General features: G+C 41.6%; 1 protein-coding gene and 1 non-coding gene across 2 annotated transcripts in view; both read left to right on the forward strand.

The window, feature by feature from the left end:
• Positions 1-19,938, forward strand: part of VEPH1 (ventricular zone expressed PH domain containing 1) — a 209,491-nt gene that overhangs the window by 97,443 nt on the left and 92,110 nt on the right. The window contains exons 6-8 of the mRNA XM_027113273.1: positions 514-734; positions 16,272-16,481; positions 17,053-17,450. Of these exons, the coding sequence (XP_026969074.1) occupies positions 514-734; positions 16,272-16,481; positions 17,053-17,450 (829 nt within the window). The remainder of the gene's footprint in view (positions 1-513; positions 735-16,271; positions 16,482-17,052; positions 17,451-19,938) is intronic.
• LOC113624093 (U6 spliceosomal RNA) lies at positions 5,045-5,151 on the forward strand. Its single transcript, XR_003434211.1, has one exon. It is a non-coding gene; the product is annotated as a U6 spliceosomal RNA (small nuclear RNA).

The following is a 19,938-nucleotide window of genomic DNA, read 5'->3' on the forward strand; positions in this document are numbered from 1 at the left end:
CTTTTCCCTATTCCCCCCCGCCCCCCCACCCACTAGTCCTTGGCAACCACTTTTCTAGCCTCTGTTTCTTGGGTTTGACTTTTTTTTTAGATTCTACACATAAGAGATACCATAAAGTAGTTGTCTTTCTCTGTCTGGCTTGTTTCATTTAGCATAATGCCCTCCAGATTCATCCATGTAATCACAAATGGCAGGATTTCCTTCTTTTTTCTGGCTGAGTAACTTTTCATTCTATATATATATGCCACATTGTCTTTATCCATTCGTCTGTCAATGAACACTTAGGTTGCTTCCATGTCTTGGCTGTTGTACATAATGCTTCTATGAACATGGCAGTGCAGATAGCTCTTTGAGATAATGACTTCGTTTCCTTTGGATAGATTCCCAGAAGTAGGATTACTGGATCATAGGGTAGTTCTATTTTCAGAGGAACTGCCGTACTATTTTCCATAGTGGCTGCAGCAGTTTCCATCCCCGCCAACAGTTGTACACGTTCTCCATTGTTCTTGGCAGGAGAGAGCCAGGAGCTGCTTGCCGTTCCTGGTGAGTCAGCTGGCCAGCATGGAGCACTCGTTTCACCATATTCTCCTCTTGGAGATTAAGAGCATCACGGACACCTTCTCCTCCATCCTGGGCCCTCAGAGCAGAGACATCTTCCGCATGAGCAACAGCTTCACTGCCATTGCCAAGCTCCTTACGCGACAACTGGAAACCACCAAGGCCAGAAGTGACAGGTGAGCAGGGATCCCTGGGTACCTCAGGATCTGTTGTGAACCCACTGAGACATAGCACAAAAGGCTATGTTTTCTTTTGTAAGCATAAAAGTTCCCAAAGAAAGCCAAACTCACTATCTCAACATAGAGGAACTTCTGAATAAATTATGACATTTGCCAGAATTTTTTCTAAATCTGTGAAAACCGGAATGTAACCAAAACAATCCTAAAAAAAGTGTAAAAAATACGGTAAGGGAATAAGAATGTAGTGCAAATAATAATGTTTGTAGAACTCGTTTATTTATTTAACAAGCATTTAACAGTTGCTTACTCTATACCAGGAACCCTGCCAAAAGCTAGACATATTGAGAGATAAAACATGTTCCTTTACCCAAAGAGCTCATTGTCTAGCGAGGAGGTAAATATTGAGTGGGTAATTAGAGAATAGTGGGAAGATTATGCTGATTATGATGCCGTCAAGGAGTTTGGGGAACACAGAGATGGGGATACCTACTTATTCATGGAATGGAGAGGAATGGGAAGCTGAGATCAGGGAATGCTTCCCAAAAGAGGTGATATTTTGAACCAAGTCTTGAAAGATGACCAGATTGTACCAGGCTGGCTTTGGGGCAGCATGTGAAAGAGCACAGCACTTTCTGGAAAACAGAAGTCATTTTGTCTGGCTAGGTGTGTGTAATAAGGAGAGCGACATTAGGTAACACTGATGAAGTGGTAGGCAGGGACCAGATGATGCAGGACATGACAGACCTTCTTAAGGAGTTTGAATTTTATCCTGGAGGCTGTGAGGACTCATGGTGGGTTTTTACATGTTAGGAGATGATCAGAATCCATGTTTCAGGAAGCTCACTCTGGCCCCAGTGCAGAGAACATCTCAGGCAGAGGCAGACTGGAGTCAGGTCAAATGAAGGAAGGACAGAAAAGTGTCCACAGATACTAGCAATTAGAAAATTATTGATGATTGTAGTGAGTGAGCTGCCAGTGGTATGGCTGGACATAAAACAGGATGCCTGGGGTTGAAGGGAGAGGATAGCTACAATAAACAAATCTGGTCCTTTCAAGGAGTTTGTGGGAAAAAATAAAGACCATGCAAGATTGAGGGAGGGGTTTTTTTTATGTTTTGCTACATTTTGAATAAGGAGGCACTTGGAAAGTTTTATGACCTTAGAAGTTAAAAAGTACTTTCAAATTCATCATCTCATTTGATTCTCATGATCATCCTAAGGGGTAAGAAGGGCAATTATCATCATTCCTATTTTATAGAAGAAGAAACAAAGGCTCAGAGACTGATTAAATCTCTTCCCAAGGTTACACAGTAACTAAGTGATAAAAGATGGACTCAAATTTCAGATCCTATGCACTGGAAGGTATTCATTTATGGAGAAGGGGCAGGGCACATTTGAGACTAGCATCAGATTTTGTGAGTTTTGGGGCTAACAAATGATGCATATCATTTTCAGTCTGAAACAGCATTCCAAAAACACGAGAAGCCATCCTTACAAAATAGTGAACATTTAGTCACAAGGGTCCACTTTATGTCCAGCATGGCACAGAGCCTGGAGGTCCCAAGAGATATAAGACAAAACATAAGACATAAAACACCGTTCCTCAAAGGTTTCACAGTCAGTGCATGTGATGGGGTTAATGGAAGTGCGTATAGCAGGCATGAGAGACATACAGCCAGGGAAACGAAGAGTGTTTCACAAAGAAGGTGAAATTTAAGTTCATTCCATGTTTATTGAGTAGCTTCCATGTGCCAGGCATCTGCGTAGGTACCAGATTAAGTTGCACAGGATGAATGAAAGTTCCCCAGATAAGCGTTGAAAGGATACTCCAAATAGAAAGGACACTCCTCACATGCAAAGATAAAAGAGCTTAAGAGTGTGTGACCCAGACTAATGAAAAGCAATTCGTTCATCGTGGCTGGAGTGAATACATCAGTGGAGGGTGGGAGAGTAAACTGAAAAGTTAGGTCAAAGGCAGATTCTCAGAGAAGCAAGGAGTTTGTCCTGTAAGCAACATGGCAGCTTGGAAAGATTTTAATCCAGGGAATGAACGCTGCTCCTAGCACAGTAATTAGCAGATAGTGGGCACTCAATAAATATTTCTTCACTAAAGGACTAGGTGGATGAGGAAGTGGCTGACGTGCTGGAGCCCTGAACGGATCTGGCTGGAGCTGCAGGCTGGCAAGAGAGAGAGTGGCCAGGATGCTATTTCTGGGGGCTTAGCAGTAGGCTCCCTCCATGGTGTGCGAGGCCTGGGCTAAATCAGAGGTGGGGAACCTAAGAAGTCAGGACAGATCTTTATAGGGAGAGAGCTTGGAATTAGGAAGAATCGATTATTGGTGAGAGGTGGGGTGAGGAGAAGGGAAGGAGAGTGAATGAAAACCCAAAGATATCTAGCTTGAGTGACCACATACATATGGAAGAGGATGCTGAAAACCGAGAAAAGACGTAGCAGGAGGGGAGCCCATCTGGAGGACCTCTTGGCCCACTCCACACAGAGAATATTTTATGCCCAAGATGGTCATCAAAGTCAACAATAGCTATTCATCTGAGGAAGCCAGATAGCAAGTGCCCTTTTCTCTCAACACCATAGTTTTGATTGAGCATATAAAAATCTGTTGCTGCCTGGTTCAATGTCTAGTATAGATGCCTATAATACCAGGGTTTCTAATTTTGGTGCTCTTGACATTTGGGCTAGATAATTCCTGGTTGTGGAGCTGTTCTGTGCATTCTACAGTACTTATGAGCTTCCCCAGCCTCTGCCCACCAGATGCTAGTAGCAACCCTCCCCCTCAGCTGTGACAACCAAAAATGTCTCCAGATGCTGCTAAGTGTCCCCTTAGAGACAAAAATCACCCCCAGTTGAGAACCACTGCTATTTACGTACTCCATTTAAAAACAGCATTTACACAGACCCCATGACCTGCCTAGCAGCAGCCTACACATGGCAGCATCCAAAAAATCCAAAGCCAGCATCATGAAGGGATGATTTGTCATCTGTGTGCAAGCACAAAGTCACTGTTGGCCAATTTTCATGATGTGGGGAACTTCAGTTTAGAGCTTCTACAGCTGGTGTTCGGGGGAGCCACCTTACATTCTGTGCTCAGCTAGCCTGCTCATTTCTTCTTCCAGTGGTGACCGGTGTGTGCATCAGACGTGAAAGCTCGGGCACGTATTCTGGCCAGCAGTCTATCCATTCTTTCTTGCCTCTACACAGGCAAAGTTTCAAGAGGCCAGTTGACTCTCCATGAGATTATATGTGTGAAAAAGGGTTTGTATAAAGGAGAAACATGTTATACAAGGGTGTCACATTAGGCATTCTGACAGGAAAAATGATTCTTAATAAGCAGGCCCAATCTAATTAGCAATAAACAACTTCCACATGAAAAGAAGAATTTAGGAGATATATAGACAGGAGAAAAAAATGAGGTCTCACTGTCAGAATATGAGTCTGCATTAGGAAAATGCATTTCTCCTCCGTTTATTATTTTTCTGAGGGGAAAAAAAAAAAGAAAAAATTAAATGTGAAGAGATGAAAGGTCACCACTCCCTTCACATACACCAGCACCACCACCATTGCCACCACCTCAGCCTCTCTCAATTCAAAATACTTCACCCGTTTCAACCCTCTCTGTCAGTCTCCTTCTAATCGAATGTAAGTATTCGGTGGGAATCTCAAAAAGGCTGGTGTGGACAGCCAGGCTTTTGTATTAGCTGCTCATCCTCTCTAGGATGGTTGCTAGGCTTCTCTCCCCACATCTTTTCTCTGAATAGCCTTCATTGTGACCATTTAGCTTCAGTAATTTTAATCCGTGCCCCACAAAGCAGAAAGGTCCACACTTTTGTCTAAAGCATCCAGCAAAGTCTGATCCTTACAATTGAAGGGGAAATGAATAAGGGAAGAGAGCTCAAAAGAAAATTAAAGATGGATTAAATTCAAAACAGATGTTGTCTAATTTACAAATCTGACACATAGCCCAGCAGGCCAGATTTTAGACTTCAGGCCCAAATTACAAGACTATCACAAGGAAAACAATTAGCATCCTAGAGAGAATGAAAAATGGAGGAGACGGGAGCCTCCTTTGCACTAAATGACTGAATTAATCAGGTGATTTTTTATTTGAGGCACCAGGTAAGCACACTTGCACTTTTCTTGTACCTGTATTTCAGGATGAATGTTTTTATCTAAATAATAAACCACCGGAGGCTGACTAACAGGACAGCCATGCAAAACATTTAGATTCTGAAATTAATTCTGGAGACGCAAAAGAAAGATAACAGCAATTGTGGATTAAAAAAGAGAGGGTGGTGCTTGCTTTGGCAGCACATATGCTAAAATTGGAACGATACAGAGAAGGTTAGTATGGTCCCTACTCAAGGATGACGTGCAAATTCGTGAAGCGTTCCCTATTTTTCTTATGGTTACCAAGGGGGAAGGGGTGGGAGGGAAAAACTGGGAGATTGGGATTGACATATACGCACTACTATATGTAAAATAGATAACTGATAAGAACCTGCTGTATAGCACAGGGAACTCTAGTCAGTACTCTGTAATGACCTATATGGGAAAAGAATCTAAAAAAGAGTGGATATATGTATGTGTATAACTGATTCACTTTGCTGTACAGCAGAAACTAACACAACATTGTAAATCAACTGTACTCCAATAAAAATTAATTCAAACATTTTTAAAAATAAAAAAGAGAGGGTGTCAAGATAGGAGAAAAGCTCTATACCTTTCACAACTGTATGAACCCTAAGTAGCCTGCTGGGTGGCCACTAACCATTGAACCATTTGCTTGCTGGGACCCATGGGAAGCTGAGGAAAGAGAGGGTGGCTCCTGGCAGCTGTGTGCTGGCTGAGCAGTCAGTGATCCTTGGACTAGAAGACACCTTTGCCAATGCTTGTGGTGCCAGGGACCACAGAATTGGGGACAGTTTGTCACTGGTGGTCTTAGTAGGAGGTTAGGCTTGGCCGCAACTAGGGATGGAAGGTTTGAGGGATGGAAATTGTGAAAAGAAAGCAGGGGTGGGGGGGTAAATAGGAGAAATGAGAAAAGGTAGGGAGAAAGAGGGGCCAGGAAGAAGGCACAAGAGGAAAGCAGAGGGAAGGGAGAAAGGGCACCTGACACAGCCCTAAGTCCCAGGCCTGGGGGGGTCACAGTTCCCTCAGATCCAGCTTTCACACCCTAGCCAAAGCCATCAAAGTCATGGGGGAGAAAGTTACCTTTAAGAAAAGTTTTAACACAAAGCATTAACCTCTGGCTTGATTAAATGGGTGTATGTTCTTTGGTTGTTTTGGTGGTGATGGTGATAGTAGTGATGAGACTGTGTTTATTCTTTGTTTTTAAGAATCAGATGGGAGGTGAGGGGTAGGCAATGGAAGGTAAAATACAGTCAAAACCTATTCGGTAGGTTTAAATCTGATTTCGGGATACAGGTATCCCTCACTTTTCAAAAGTTCACTTTACGCTCCTTTGCTTTGAGGGAAGACCTACATTAGTACAGTCGTCTTGATTCCAGGACCCCTCGGATACCAAAAGCCATCAATCCATCGATCCTCGAGTCCCTTTTATAAAATGGTGTAGTGCAGTTGGCCCATGTATAGGCTAGTTCCACACCCTCAGTTTCAACCAATTGCAGATCAAAATTCAGAATTCATTCTGTGGTTGGTTGAATCTGAGGATGCAGAAGGGGGGATATGGAGGGCCAATTGTATCTGTTTTTGCTAACAGAAAGAAATCCAAAGAGGATTTTCACTTTTACAAAAAAAAGGTAATTGCTTCTTCGCCTTATACCCATTTCAGCTTAGGAAAGGTTTCATAGGAATGCTCAGATAGCAGGGGAAACCTGTAAATGGAAAGCAGTGGAGGGAAGGAAATGAAACAACAGTATGTGGGAGAGAATGAAGGGAAGATAGAATAAGAAGATTATGTTCACAAGGAAAGGACTCCAGGACATCTCCCCTCCTTGGAGTCACCCCAGAGTTTTGTTTTATTCTAAATTTCATGCATTGAACATCAAAGAAGTGGATGACAGGGTGGAACAGGGGATTTGAGTCAATGTGTGTCTGGAATATATAGCAAAGCAACATGGACTGCAGAGACCCTTTTCCAACTGTGAGACCCTTTGCAACCTGTCATTCCAGAGTTCCCATCTTGACATCTGGGAATCACATCAGAACCCAACCCTGGTGTGATACACAGTCTCTGAAGGCACAGCCCGAGAGTTTAGGAGTGATGGCTCTTTACCGAGTCCACAGCCAAACTGCAGAGAGCAGGGAGCCAGGTTCTTCTCTCCAGCTTTTCAGAGAAGGCCATGTTTCTGAGTCTGATCAAGCTTTTAACCAGCTCCCACCATGTGACGGGTTCAGCTCTGGGAGCTTTTACTATGTTACATTGTTACATCGTCACAACAACAACATCTTTTAATATATATTAGGATTACAGAGGCTTCATACTAAAGCATAGTGGAGAAAACTTTGTGGATGGGCAAGAACAAAGTAAAATTCTTTTTTTTTTTTGGTTGCGTTGAGTCTTCCTTGCTGTGCGCAGGCTTTCTCTAGTTGCGGCGAGCGGGGGCTACTCTTCGTTGCGGTGCTCCAGCTTCTCATTGCAGTGGCTTCTCTTGTTGCAGAGCACGGGCTGTAGGCGCATGGGCTCAGTAGTTGTGGCTTGCGGGCTCTAGAGCACAGGCTCAGTAGTTGTGGAGCACGAGCTTAGTTGCCCCACGACACGTGGGATCTTCCCGGACCAGGGTTCGATCGAACCCGTGTCCCCTGCATTGGCAGGCGGATTCTTAACCACTATGCCACCAGGGAAGTCCCCAAAGTAAAATTCTTTACCCAACCCCTACTCACCTCTAGGTTCATGGTAGTTCTTCGAGGGGCAATAGTGTAAATGCCCAGACATCAGCTCATAGAGTTTTCTTTCATTTCTTCCTTTAGTGTAGTCCAGTGTATCTCAAATTGTAGTGTGTACAAGATTTACAGTGTCCACAGTACTTCATTAATAAAGGAATTTTAAAGGAATGTCAGGGGTGACTTGCCTGTTCCTCCCCAAAGTGATACCACACTAACCTTTATTATTACCTCCTATCAGTAGAATGCCTTGTTTGTGCCTCTCTTCCCACTGAAGGCTGCTCTTATCCAGGACCCCAGTTTGGTATCCCTTCCCCAGGAGGTCTTCCCCACCCACCCATGCCCATGGTGACCTTCTCTCTTTTGCCCTGCTACAGCTCCCATTGCCTCTCCACTCCTCCACACCTGAAGTCCTGCACTGAAGTGCTAGGCATCTTTCTCTTTACCCTCCAGTCTCCCCCAAACTTGACAGAGCTAATATTCAGAGCCTATGCACTGTGGAAGAAAAATAGAGTCTTAAAAGTGCTTACAAGAGCTCCCACTTTTTTAGGCAAGACATGTTTATACAAAGAGAAATTGATTCTTTGAGAGCAACTGTTGGCTCGAAAAATGTACATAAGGAGGTTCAGGACCATAATTAAAAACATGTGATGTTCTGGTCAGTGTTGCCCCCTGCTTAGGAAAAGCTGAATGCAATTTCACCCCACCAAGGTAACCAGAGTTTTCATAAAAAACATGTATATGTTTTCAATCTAGGGAGGTCTAGGGTGGTCACTTGTATAAAAAGAAAATCGGAACAACCATTTGTGGCAGTAGCTGTGGTTCTTGTTACTCCTCCATGTGTAGGGAAGGAAGGGCTTCGGTTTTTTGCCCCTCTTCTTACTGAAGAAGTTAAGTCTGTCATGTGGTACCATTTACGTTCCATCTGCTGTTCATTTACTCCCACCATTTGTCCTTCCTTAAAGCGGCATTTATGGTGATGCAAAGGTCTGGGAAGGTATTTCAGGAATTCATTTATCAGCAAGAGAGGTAGGTGGGAGACAGCATTACCAGCTTTGGAGCCCATGAAGCAGCCCCAGGGAGCACAAGGCCGCAGAGGGACTGGCTCTGCCAGTGTGGACAGCCCTGCCCGGAGTGTGAGCGGCACAGTCACACCTTTGCCGGGGGGACCAGGCCCCTTTCCTGTAACACAGCTGTGTTCAAAACACAGGACACACAAGAGAAAATAGCTTTTCATCAGGCTTCTGTGGTTTGGCTTTCCCTTTCAAACAAGACAGGGAACAGCAGAGCTTTAGTCTGGAGGAAAGGAAAACCTGTGCTGTGGGAGGAGAGGTGAGAGGGACTTGACCCTAGACGGCCCCTTGTGGGAAGGGTGACCGCTGAGGATAAAACAGTTCTACTTGGGCTTCCTTGGTGGCGCAGTGGTTGAGAGTCCGCCTGCTGATGCAGGGGACACGGGTTTGCGCCCTGGTCCGGGAAGATCCCACATGCCGTGGAGCGGCTGGGCCCATGAGCCATGGCCGCTGAGCCTGTGCGTCCGGAGCCTGTGCTCCGCAACGGGAGAGGCCACGACAGTGAGAGGCCCGCGTACCGCAAAAAAAAAAAAACAAACAAAAAGAAAAACAGTTCTACTTGACCCTGATGACCCAGCTGTTTGCTATTTTCATTCCCCAAAAGCTCCCTGTTCCTTTTTGGTATCCATCATAATTGAACTCTGAAGTTGCTACTTGCATGCTGTTTCCTGAGTTTTGAACACCTTTCAGTTTTTGTTAAAGGGGACACCAGAATTTATTTTTCAGACCTCTGTGAAGGGTTGCTCAGCGATTATATGTCAACTCTGTTCTGGTGTGTTCCCACAGGATGTTACTCGGCGGCATTAGCGTATAATAATTCTTGTTGGTTACTGTGCTATCACCAGTCCCAAAATATGTATTGCTTCTTCCTGTGGTAGAGTCAAAGGCAAACTGAAGGAAACACCTACTGAGAGGCAGGGGGAAGAGGGTATGAAGCGGGTGAGCCCTGGAGGTGGATACTTGAGTTTAATGCTGGGTTTACTAGTTGATCTTCAGTAAATTAGTCGACGTCTCTGTGTCTCAGCTACTCCATCTGTGAAATGGAGATGACAAAGGGCCTGCTTCACTAGTAGAATGGGCAGACCGGATGAGGGGATGGATCAAAAAGGATAACTTAACCATTGCCCTGTTCTTCCAGTATTAAACGATGGTGAGTGACAACGTCTTACCTTTTTCCCTCTTCAGGCCCAGTGGTTGCATTTCATGGCAGATACCCTCCCCTTAATCCTCATGGCCAGCCCCCATTACCTGCTCACGTTCCCAGAAAAAAAGTTAGCCTAGAAAAGGAGGAGCGTGTTGTCTCTACAATTCTCACCCCTGATTCAGAGTGTTCTGATGACATTACTATGTTACATTTTTGTACTCTTTTATAATTTTCAAAGTGCTTTTGTAACTTGTGCCACATCCAGATGACAATTTATTAGGATCTGTCAGCCTTCTGGTAAGGCTGCCGCTCACCAGGTCTGCCCATTCTAGGCTCGGGAACCTTGACTAACAATTCCGGGTCCATCTGAACCAGTATCTATCAGGGGCAAAAAGTGAAAAGGTACCTTTACCCTCAGAACTGATCAAGACCCTGGAAGGCTTGAGAAGGATAAAGCTATGGAATGTGAGGGAACTGCATACAGTTTACCACACTCCAAATAACACACAGTTACTTATTTACTTACTTATTTACTTAGCTGCGTTGGATCTTCTTTGCTGCGCACGGGCTTTCTCTGGTTGTGGCGAGCGGGGGCCACTCTTCTTTGCAGCGTGCGGACTTCTCATTGTGGTGGTTTTTCTTGTTGCGGAGCACGGTCTCTAGAGCGCAGGCTTAGTTGCTCCGTGGCATGTGGGATCTTCCCGGACCAGGGGTCGAACCCATGTCCCCTGCATTGGCAAGCGAGTCTTAACCTCTCTGCCACCAGAGAAGTCCCACACACAGTTTATTAAGTCTCACCTCACTACAGAATTAGTGAAACCCCTGGCAGCTTTGCTTGATTAAGAGAAAGTGCCTCTGCCCTGGTCTGCTTAAGATTCTGTTCTTTCAGTGCCTGGGCCAGTGCTTCTCAAACTTGAATATGCACTGGAACACCTGGGGATTGGGTTAAAGTGCACACTCTGATTCGGCAGGTCTGGGATGGAGCCCGAGACTCTGCATCTCCAACAGCCTCGAAGGTGATGCTGATTCTGCTGGTCCAGCAACCTCACTTTAAGCAGCAAGGGCAGGGGCTTTGCACTTTTTGCTGATCTTTTTCTGTGTCCCATTCCTTTTCGTGTTGGTTAAATGAAAAGAAAACAAATGACTGAGCATCTGTATTAGAGTGATCACTTCCTCGTATCAGGACTTTTAAACTTTTGTTCTATTAGCAGAACGTTCTCTCTCCATGCCTGCAATTGCTCAGAATTCATCCTTGAAGTACAGAGATTTTTTTAAAAATCGACCATTTCTATATCCCAGTCCTTGTATGCGCACACAGTAGGGAGGGTCGCTCTCCTATAGTCCACAGTCTTTAGGATGCTGCAGAGGTAGGAGGGACTGTATGGTCCTTCCTGGCTTAGAAAAAGAAGCAGCTTATCTTCCAGGTTGGGTATCACCTGTACAAGCTGCCTTCTTTCGGTATCAAATGTCCACATTGGGCAGTAGCCACCTAGAGTTTTACCATTTGACATTTTCATGCCCATTCTGTATTGGGCTACACTGTCAACTCCATTATCTTCTATAATGTTTTCAGCAATCTGGTGATACAGTATCATTGATCCCATTTTTAGATAACAGAAAAGTCATAAAGAGATTTGCCTGTCACTAACAGGAGATTGGAGTCATAAACCTAGATCTTTTCCCTGGAAGGCCATATTCAGTCTATTTCCCAGCCACGCTCTCCTTTCGAAGCCCCTAAAAAGAATCTTGTGGATGAAATAAACCATGGAGTCATTTCATTTCAGCGAGTTCTATGTTCTGGTGCCCATATAACTGAGCACCTGCTGGTCTCTGCTCTTGTGCACTGAGGCAATCAGGGGCAGAAGAGAGTACCAAGAATTTGGATTCAACATTGTCCTTACCTTAGTATTCAATTTTAGCTTTTCCAGAGGCATTACTCATTTCAGTTCCAAAACAGATGACAGTGCCGTGGAGCTGGGGGATCATCTCTGTCATTCTTATGATGATTGATGACCCAAGAAACTGCTGAAGAGTAGGGAACATAACATCCTAAGAATTTAGGACTGTGGATTTGGTCCATCATATTCTCCTACTGCTCCTCTAACAAGCTCAACTCTGCAGGATACATATCCTGGGCATGGGATCATAAGCCAAGCTCATCAAAAGTTAACTAATATTATTTTTCTTTGATTTAAGGAGCCAGGAGGAGAGGCTGCCAATCTCTCCACCTCTGCCAGCTTTATAGTCTCATCTCCCAGCTTAGTGAGAGCAGTGAACTGCCCAAGGACCAATTCGTTTCTAAGGGGGAGTCCCGCTCACACAAGAGGGAGATAATTAGGCCTTCCCCTGCCCCTCCTGGGTATCCCTAGAGATGCTTTTACAAACTTTACCTTGGCAATAGACACCAAAAGCTGTTCAGACTGGAAATCATCTGAGCCTCTTGTAATGTGGCATGTTGAGTTAAAGCCAAGTTAATATTTAGGGGATTATAAAACTCTGACAAAGATTTGTGTAAAATTACCTCTGGAGTTAAAAGCAACAAATGGAAAAAAAAATAACAACCCCCTCGCATGAGCCCAACTCCCTGGCCCCCACAAATAAATGTAAACAGGACCGGGACCTCCACTCTCCACCCATACTTTCACATTTGTGATGCATTTCTTTGCTCTAAAAGGAACGCAGAGTTCCTCTCTCTAAAAGATTTTTGTTTTTGAACAATTCCCTCCTATCTATTTATACTAAATTTAAAAACCAAGAGGAGAAGTCAAAGAGCAGTGAGTGTTTTTTTATAAATTCAAACTTCTGCCTACCATTTTCTGACCTTTCAACCTATTGGAACAAAAACTTATCCTAATTCTCTGCCAGCAAAACTCTGTGACAAATCCAGGTGGATTGATGGTCAGTAACAGAAAATTCTCTCTGGTCCATCTTGTGGCTTTGGCTACCTTGGAGACCCTTCATTACCACCCCTAACCCCTGACTCCTGTGTTATAAAATCTCCAAATCATAAAAACAAGGAAGATCGTGTATAAGAGAGAAATTCTTTGTGGTGAGAAACCTACTCATCAGTAACACTCATCAGCCTCATATCTAGAGATTACTTTTCTGGCCCAGACATTTTATCGTTGCTTCTTTACTTATTTAGCCCTTTGCAAATCCCTCTTTTCACTCCTACTCTTGCTCCTTGCTTCTCTCCACAGTTGATATTTACCAAATGACACTGCCCCATCCCCTACTCCCTATGGACCAGGAGAAGCAGCCAGTGCTTCATAGACATCTGGTAGACCTCCAGAGGGTTTTTTTGTGGGTGCAGGGAGCAGGCTGGCTTCAGAGATGTAGGTGGTCTCAGTTCATTTATTCTGCAAACACTTCAGGTACCTGTGAGTGTCAAGCACTGTACCAGGCACAGGGGAACAAGGATGAGCATTATAGTTCCCTGCCCACTGAGCAGCAGGGATTTACCCAGGAATAGGGTGGCCAGATGAAACTAATAGAAATACAAGACATCCAGTTAAATTTCAGGTAAAGAACAAATAATTTTTTAGTATAAGTATAATCATTTTAGTATAGTACAATACATTTTTTACTATGTCCCATTAGAGACATACCTATACTAAAAAAAATATTTGTTGTTTATCTGAAATTCACATTTGGCTAGATACCTGGCAACCTGCCCCAGAGGCACCTGACCTAACCCTCTTGGGTCAGCGGATGTCTAGGGTTAACCCATAACTTCTTTCATGCCCAGAGTCCCCTCAGGGATGCTGTAAGGCAATCTGAAGGTGAAGGAAGGCATACACCCAGGTACGAGAGCTCTGACTCACACAGTCCATGGTGCTTAACAGCCCACACTTGGTGACTGGAGACAGGGGCAGGGAAAGGGGGCTGAGTGACTGTCCTCTCCTAAAGTCTGATGCCGTAGCATTCTCCAGGGGACATCAGTACCTTCCAGGATATGGAATATTGATCTGCCTGTGTCTAGGCCATTGGTGTTTTCTTTTTACATTAACACAATGCCTAGACAAGGACAGATAAAGCTTCCAGAGGAGTAATAATAATAATAACAATTAATAATAATAATAAAATTTAACATCTCCTGACTTCCTATTTTGTGCTAGGAACAGTGCTTCACACCGATTCTGTCATTTCAACTTCCCAACAACCCTATGAGTTAAGTATAGTTACTATCTCCATTTTGTAGATGGGGAAATTGGTATGAAGAGGACATGAAATAAAAGATCTCCATAAGTAAGAAAATTTTATTTAAAAAAAATCAGAAACTGATCCAATAAAATTATTGAGGGAGATTTACTATAATCATGTGAAATTTGAAGTCTTTTGGAAGAAAATGCTATTATTTAAACTGTTGTTATAACCCAGAGCTTTATGTAGAAAGAAAAAACTAGTAAATGCATAAGAAACTATACCTCTAACAACTTGTATGTTTTGAGATTTAAAAATTTGTTTAATGCTCAACAGCTGATATGTACATATTGGGGTATACTTTGTGCTTCACAAATTTTTAAGTTTTAATAATCCCAACTATAGAAATTTCTAAAATAAAGTTCAAAAATAAAGGTATCTTTCATTTTTGAAATGTGATCAGGTTCCAAGGAACCAGAGGAATACTTTAGTTTGGCGACTATACGTGGACTAACACAGATAGAAAATAAATACTGCCCCCAAATTTCTCATCTTGAGAAGGATCTTTTAAAATTAACCTTTGTAATCATGATGGTTTTTAAAATACCATCCAATGACAGCACTCTCTTGATTTTATTTGGAATAGGAGTAAAACTTCAGCTTTTAGAATCTTCTGGCTGGAAGATGTAAAAACCTCCCATGTGTTTGTGGGCAGCCAGTATCTTATGTGTGTCAGAAAGGGAAACGTGTTCAAGATGAGCATTTATTCCCATGCGCTGGTTCTTGAAATCTAGTCATGTATATTTCACTCAATCATGGGATGGAAAATAAGTTTTTCATTATCTATGCAAAACCATAGGAAGCCTATAAAAGTTATATTAAAAATGCATTTAAATTTTCTCAGAAATAGCTTATTACACAATAAACAGTGTCCTATTACTTAATGTATGATCTACTCTCCTTCCCAGTTTTCACCTTCAGCATCTCTCCCTGGGCTGGACTAACAGGAGGACTCCAACCCCTGACGACCCAAAGCTAGGAACCCTCCCTCAAGGCCAGGACCCCTCTCTGGGCCAGTCAGAAAAGCTGCAGGATCCAACCCTTCAACAATGCCCACCACAGACATGGCCCCAGAATAGGTGGAAAGTAACTGAAAAAAAATCATCAACAGCCCCTCTATGTTGGTTTTCCCTAAAAAAACAGTGCCGCTAAGAAAACCGAAATTTTATTTTCTCACCCTAACTTAAGAAATATGACAGGTTTACTTTGGCCCTTATGGAAAAATAGCCATATGTTTGAAAAAGCCAGGATTTTTCTGTGAATTTGAGGCGCCTTCCCTCAACGTCTAGGAAAAATACGAAAACCAAGTAAATACGCACAGACAACCAACAGAATTATTAAGCCATCTTGGTGAATGGATTCCTAGAGATTATTAACTCTTGTGTTTATAAGGAAAGAATTAATCCTAACCCCAAATTATATGATTGATAGTGATTATTAAATTGAAATTAAAGTAGCTCTAGTCTGGCTCGATATTAGAAGGCAGGTAAGGGAATATAAATGCATACTACTTTTCTCTAATCATTCAGCACCTCAGTGAGCATCAGTGAGCTATTTCTGCAGCTTGTCTGTGGGGTCTTACTCTGTCTAAGCCACTGTTAGCCCTTAGAGAGGTAACAAAGTTATTTCACAAATAGCCCCTGCCTTAAAGGAGGTAATTTTAATGACCCACAGAGTGTTTTATAAATTCTACTATACAAGATATTTGGAACTATTAATGTCATTCATGGAAAACCTCTTTCCTCCAACATAATAAAATTCAGAAAGATTTTTCTTGCTTCATAAAATGGAAGAGTCCCACTGATTTCCTTAAAATAACAAAACCATGAGTTTACACAGTCCATTTGAAATGTTCTTATTCTAATAATTTCAGTACAAACAGATCAGCATATATAAGTTTTCTAGAAAATTCCTGGCATGAATTTCATATGAAAGCATGCTTTGGAAAGCTAGATAAGAATATGGTAGATGACCATAAAAACTGCTTTTCATCCTCTGAATCCTTCAAAAGGATTTCTGATACAAACACCAATGTTTCTAAACACCAATGTTTCTAAACTTCTGGCAGAATACACTGTAGAAGCAATTTCAAAGACCTGTGTCCATAGTAGTTACTCAATAAATATTTGTCAAATGACAAATTAAAAAATTGAGCATGTACAGTTTTCAGTTTTGAATAAGAAGCAGTTAGCAGTTAACATTGTTCTGAAGGGTATATGTGATGAGCATCGAATGCAATGATTTTCATTCTTTTAGGAGAAAACCCAGCACTGAAATCGAATTTCTTGAGAAGCTGGAAGAAGCCAGCCTCACTGTTGATGAAAATGAAGATCATGAAAAGCTCCAGGTTAAAATACAGGCTTTTGAAGAGAAAATAAATGCTGAGGGCAACACCCCTGGCTCAATCAGAAGATATAGTTTGGACCAAATTTCTAAGGAGGAAAGAAAAGACATTAGATTTAATAGGTATAAATTTTGTTTGGCTGGTTTTTAGAATATGTGCTTCATGTTTGCTATTAGTTTTGTTATCACACTTTTATTAAGTGGTTTTTAAATATCTTTTACCTATAGCAAAATTCATCCACAGTGCTTTCGTTATCCAAAGAAGCTGGCTATTTTAAAAGGAGAATTCAAATAAAAGTCACAAACCTATGGTTTATTTTTTAAAAACACTTCTTAAATATAAATATGCTGATATTGAGAATGACTGTCAAAAGCTTTTCTTGATTTCTGATGAAAAAGCAGAAGCAAAAGTAGAAAAAAGAATATAAATATGTAAGTTCACCATTTCCCAGCCAGTTTTGCCATGAAACTGATTTTTAAATCTTTGTTTTGGGAGGTAGCCTAGATCTACAAAGGTTTAGCTTATTACATAATGTGTATGTTTTATCAAATTCGGTTAATAGCACCAATTTTCAGTTTCATACTCTAGAGGAAGTAACTTTTGCCCCAGTGTTATTATTCTTTCTTTTCTTTGTCAGTAAACGGTAGCCCAGCTTCTTTACCTGCCTCAGCCTTCCCTTTGTTTGTATTGTAGGTCAAAGAGTTTGGCTTTGCACACCGCGCTAACGAATGACTTGAGTTCAGAGGATGGGGAAGTTGTAGAGAGTGGAGATACGCCAGCCAGCATCTCTCTTTCAGAAATAGACCCACTTGGCCAAGGACATGACAGGTCGCCCTTTAAGGGAGACACTGATGGATCACAACTGGTAAATTCTTCAGTTTCACACCCAAGTATTATACATATAGAATCTGAGAATTTGCCAGAAACAGTTAAAGAAAACTATCAGGAAGAAACTCCAGATACAACCTCAAGGCCTGTAGAATACCATGATAAGCTCTACTTGCACTTAAAGGAAAACCTCAGTAAAGTGAAAGCATATGCTGTGGAAATGGGAAAGAAGATTCCAGTCCCTGACCAGTGTACCATTGAAGGTAAGTGACCTGAACTCAACAAACTTAAGAAATTTCAGGTATCGCTAGAAAAAACAAAGAAATAAAACTCCAGTAATGTAAATCGCCATACCCTTCTGGATCTTTTGCAAAATAGATAATTTGAAAACACCCTTACATTATTTTAATTGCTTTTTTTCCCCAGTAAGTTTAATCATCTTTTTGATTCCATTTGAATCTACCTAAATCTACCAACTCTGATTTTTTCAAACCTCAAAATATATTGTCTCTGGTTTCCCATCCATAGTGTTCAGGAAAATTCTGGAAAGGGATACGTGGCCCCCAAAATAGACTCTGGGGTAGGTGTCCAACCAGAGGCATTTTCAATCCACATAATCATGCAAGAAAGCTATGGGCAGCGTCGAGCTCCAAGAGATTTTCCTTCTATTCATTCAGCAAGCACTTATGAAGCAGCTACCGTATGCCAGGCACTGTGCCAAAGGTTCAGTTATGAACCAAACAGACGCACTCCCTGATCTCTCGGAGGTTAGACTATCGAAAGAAAAGATCGAAGCCATAGTCAGGAGGTGATGTAAGGTCAGGAGCCAGTGAGAGTGTGAGCTAGTCAGAAAACAACAGACAAAGTAAGAAAAGAATGTCAGGGCCGGAACTTCCCTGAGGTGCCCCATTTAAGGAGTTGCCAAAAAAGCTCAGTAAAATTTTAAGTAAAGTCAGAATTAGTAACAACATCTTGCCAAGCCATAATGAGCTGAGGCAAAAGGAGGTAAGTAGTAATATTGAGCATGTCTTTATTTACAGTTTTGATATTTTGTTTATCATGGACTTTTTGTATTAATTTTGATTTTTAAAAATATTATTTATCTTGACTACTAAATTTTCTGGTGCTCCTTTAAATTCTGTGCCCTAGTCCTGGCCCCGGGAAAGATGATGGGTTGGAGACACAGGTACTAAAATGGCAGAGTGTCCAGGGCAGGCTTACCCTTCTGGTAGTGGGTTGAGCAGGTGTGGATGGCTGCAGGCACTCTCGGGCTAATTAGATCTTTCCTACAGTCAACTCTTAAGCAGCAGCCATGTTCTTCCCTTGAGATTTAGATTAAGGTCCTTGCCCACTCCTAGGACATAACATCTTTTCACAGGTTTCAGCTCTCATAGAAAAAGCCAGGCAGCCTCTCTTCTAGAAAGAAACACAGCTGAAGGATGGGGAATCCAATTTATATTTACCCACCCACTGACCATCATCCCCTTTCATGTTTAGGTACTAGGAGGGTTTTTTCATACTCTACTTTCTATTCCCTTCTCCCACTCCATATCAGAGGAAGGTGGATTCTCATGCTACCAAAGGAAAAGGGCGGTTCAAGCATTTTGTAATGACAAATATTACTGTTTAGCATGTTTGTATAGAATCTTACATTTTCTCTTTTAAAAAAACTGAAGTATAGTAGATTTACAATGTTGCATTAGTTTCAGGTGTACAGCAAAGTGATTCAGTTATACATATATATATGTGTGTGTGTGTATATACATATATTCTTTTTCAGAGTCTTTTCCCTTATAGGTTATTACAAAATATCGGGTATAGCTCCCTGTACTATACAGTAGGTCCTTGTTGGTTTATCCATTTTATATATATGTATTAGTGTGTATATGTTAATCCCAAACTCCTAATTTATCCCTCCCTCCCTCTTTCCCCTTTGGTAACCATAAGTTTGTTTTCTATGTCTGTGGGTCTATTTCTGTTTTGTATATAAGTTCATTTTGTATCTTTTTTTTAGATTCCACATATAAGCGATACCATATGATATTTGTCTTTCTCTGTCTGGCTTACTTCACTTAGTGTGGTGATCTCTAGGGAATCTGACATTTTCAAAAGTGTTTACATTAATTTATTGATTAGCCTTCTTAAAACTCTTTTTTGAAATGGTAACAATAAAAGTGATATTGCTCATATTCAATATAAGTTTTGGATAATTAAGTACACCAGGACTTGAGAATGGCTAAAATCAATAAGACTGAATTAACACACTCTTAACAATTGCATGCTTCACTAATTATCTATGTATTTAACACACATGTTGGAGAATTTAATCTAAGAAAGGTTAAGTGAATTTCCCAGTTTGACAGAGGACGTCTGTAGCAAATATAAAGTTAGATACATTTTCATCTACTGGAATAGTTTTTTATTTTTTTTTTTTAAGTTTAGCTTAAATCATTAAAGATGTACTATACAGTGAGGTTTAATCTTGTGAAAATGTGAAAGAAGTCTGGCAGAGTTACTTCAAGCATCTAGTTGTCAAAGTGATATTTCTTATGGCCTTGAATTCTTTTGGGAGTTTGAGAGTTAACTAGGTGACTTGGGTTTTTTCCACAAAATATTGAATGAATCCATCATCTTTACTTAAAAAAAAAAAAAAAAAGTTTTTTCTTTTCATGTTTTCTACCAAGCATGGCCTAGAACTGAGAATGTATTTTTTTAAGTTGACATTTTGGATTCATTCATGCTTTTGTAATT

Source organism: Aethalodelphis obliquidens, unplaced genomic scaffold (genome assembly GCF_003676395.1).
Source record: "Aethalodelphis obliquidens isolate GAN/ISIS:26980383/991018 unplaced genomic scaffold, ASM367639v1 scaffold1, whole genome shotgun sequence".
NCBI lineage: Eukaryota > Metazoa > Chordata > Mammalia > Artiodactyla > Delphinidae > Aethalodelphis > Aethalodelphis obliquidens.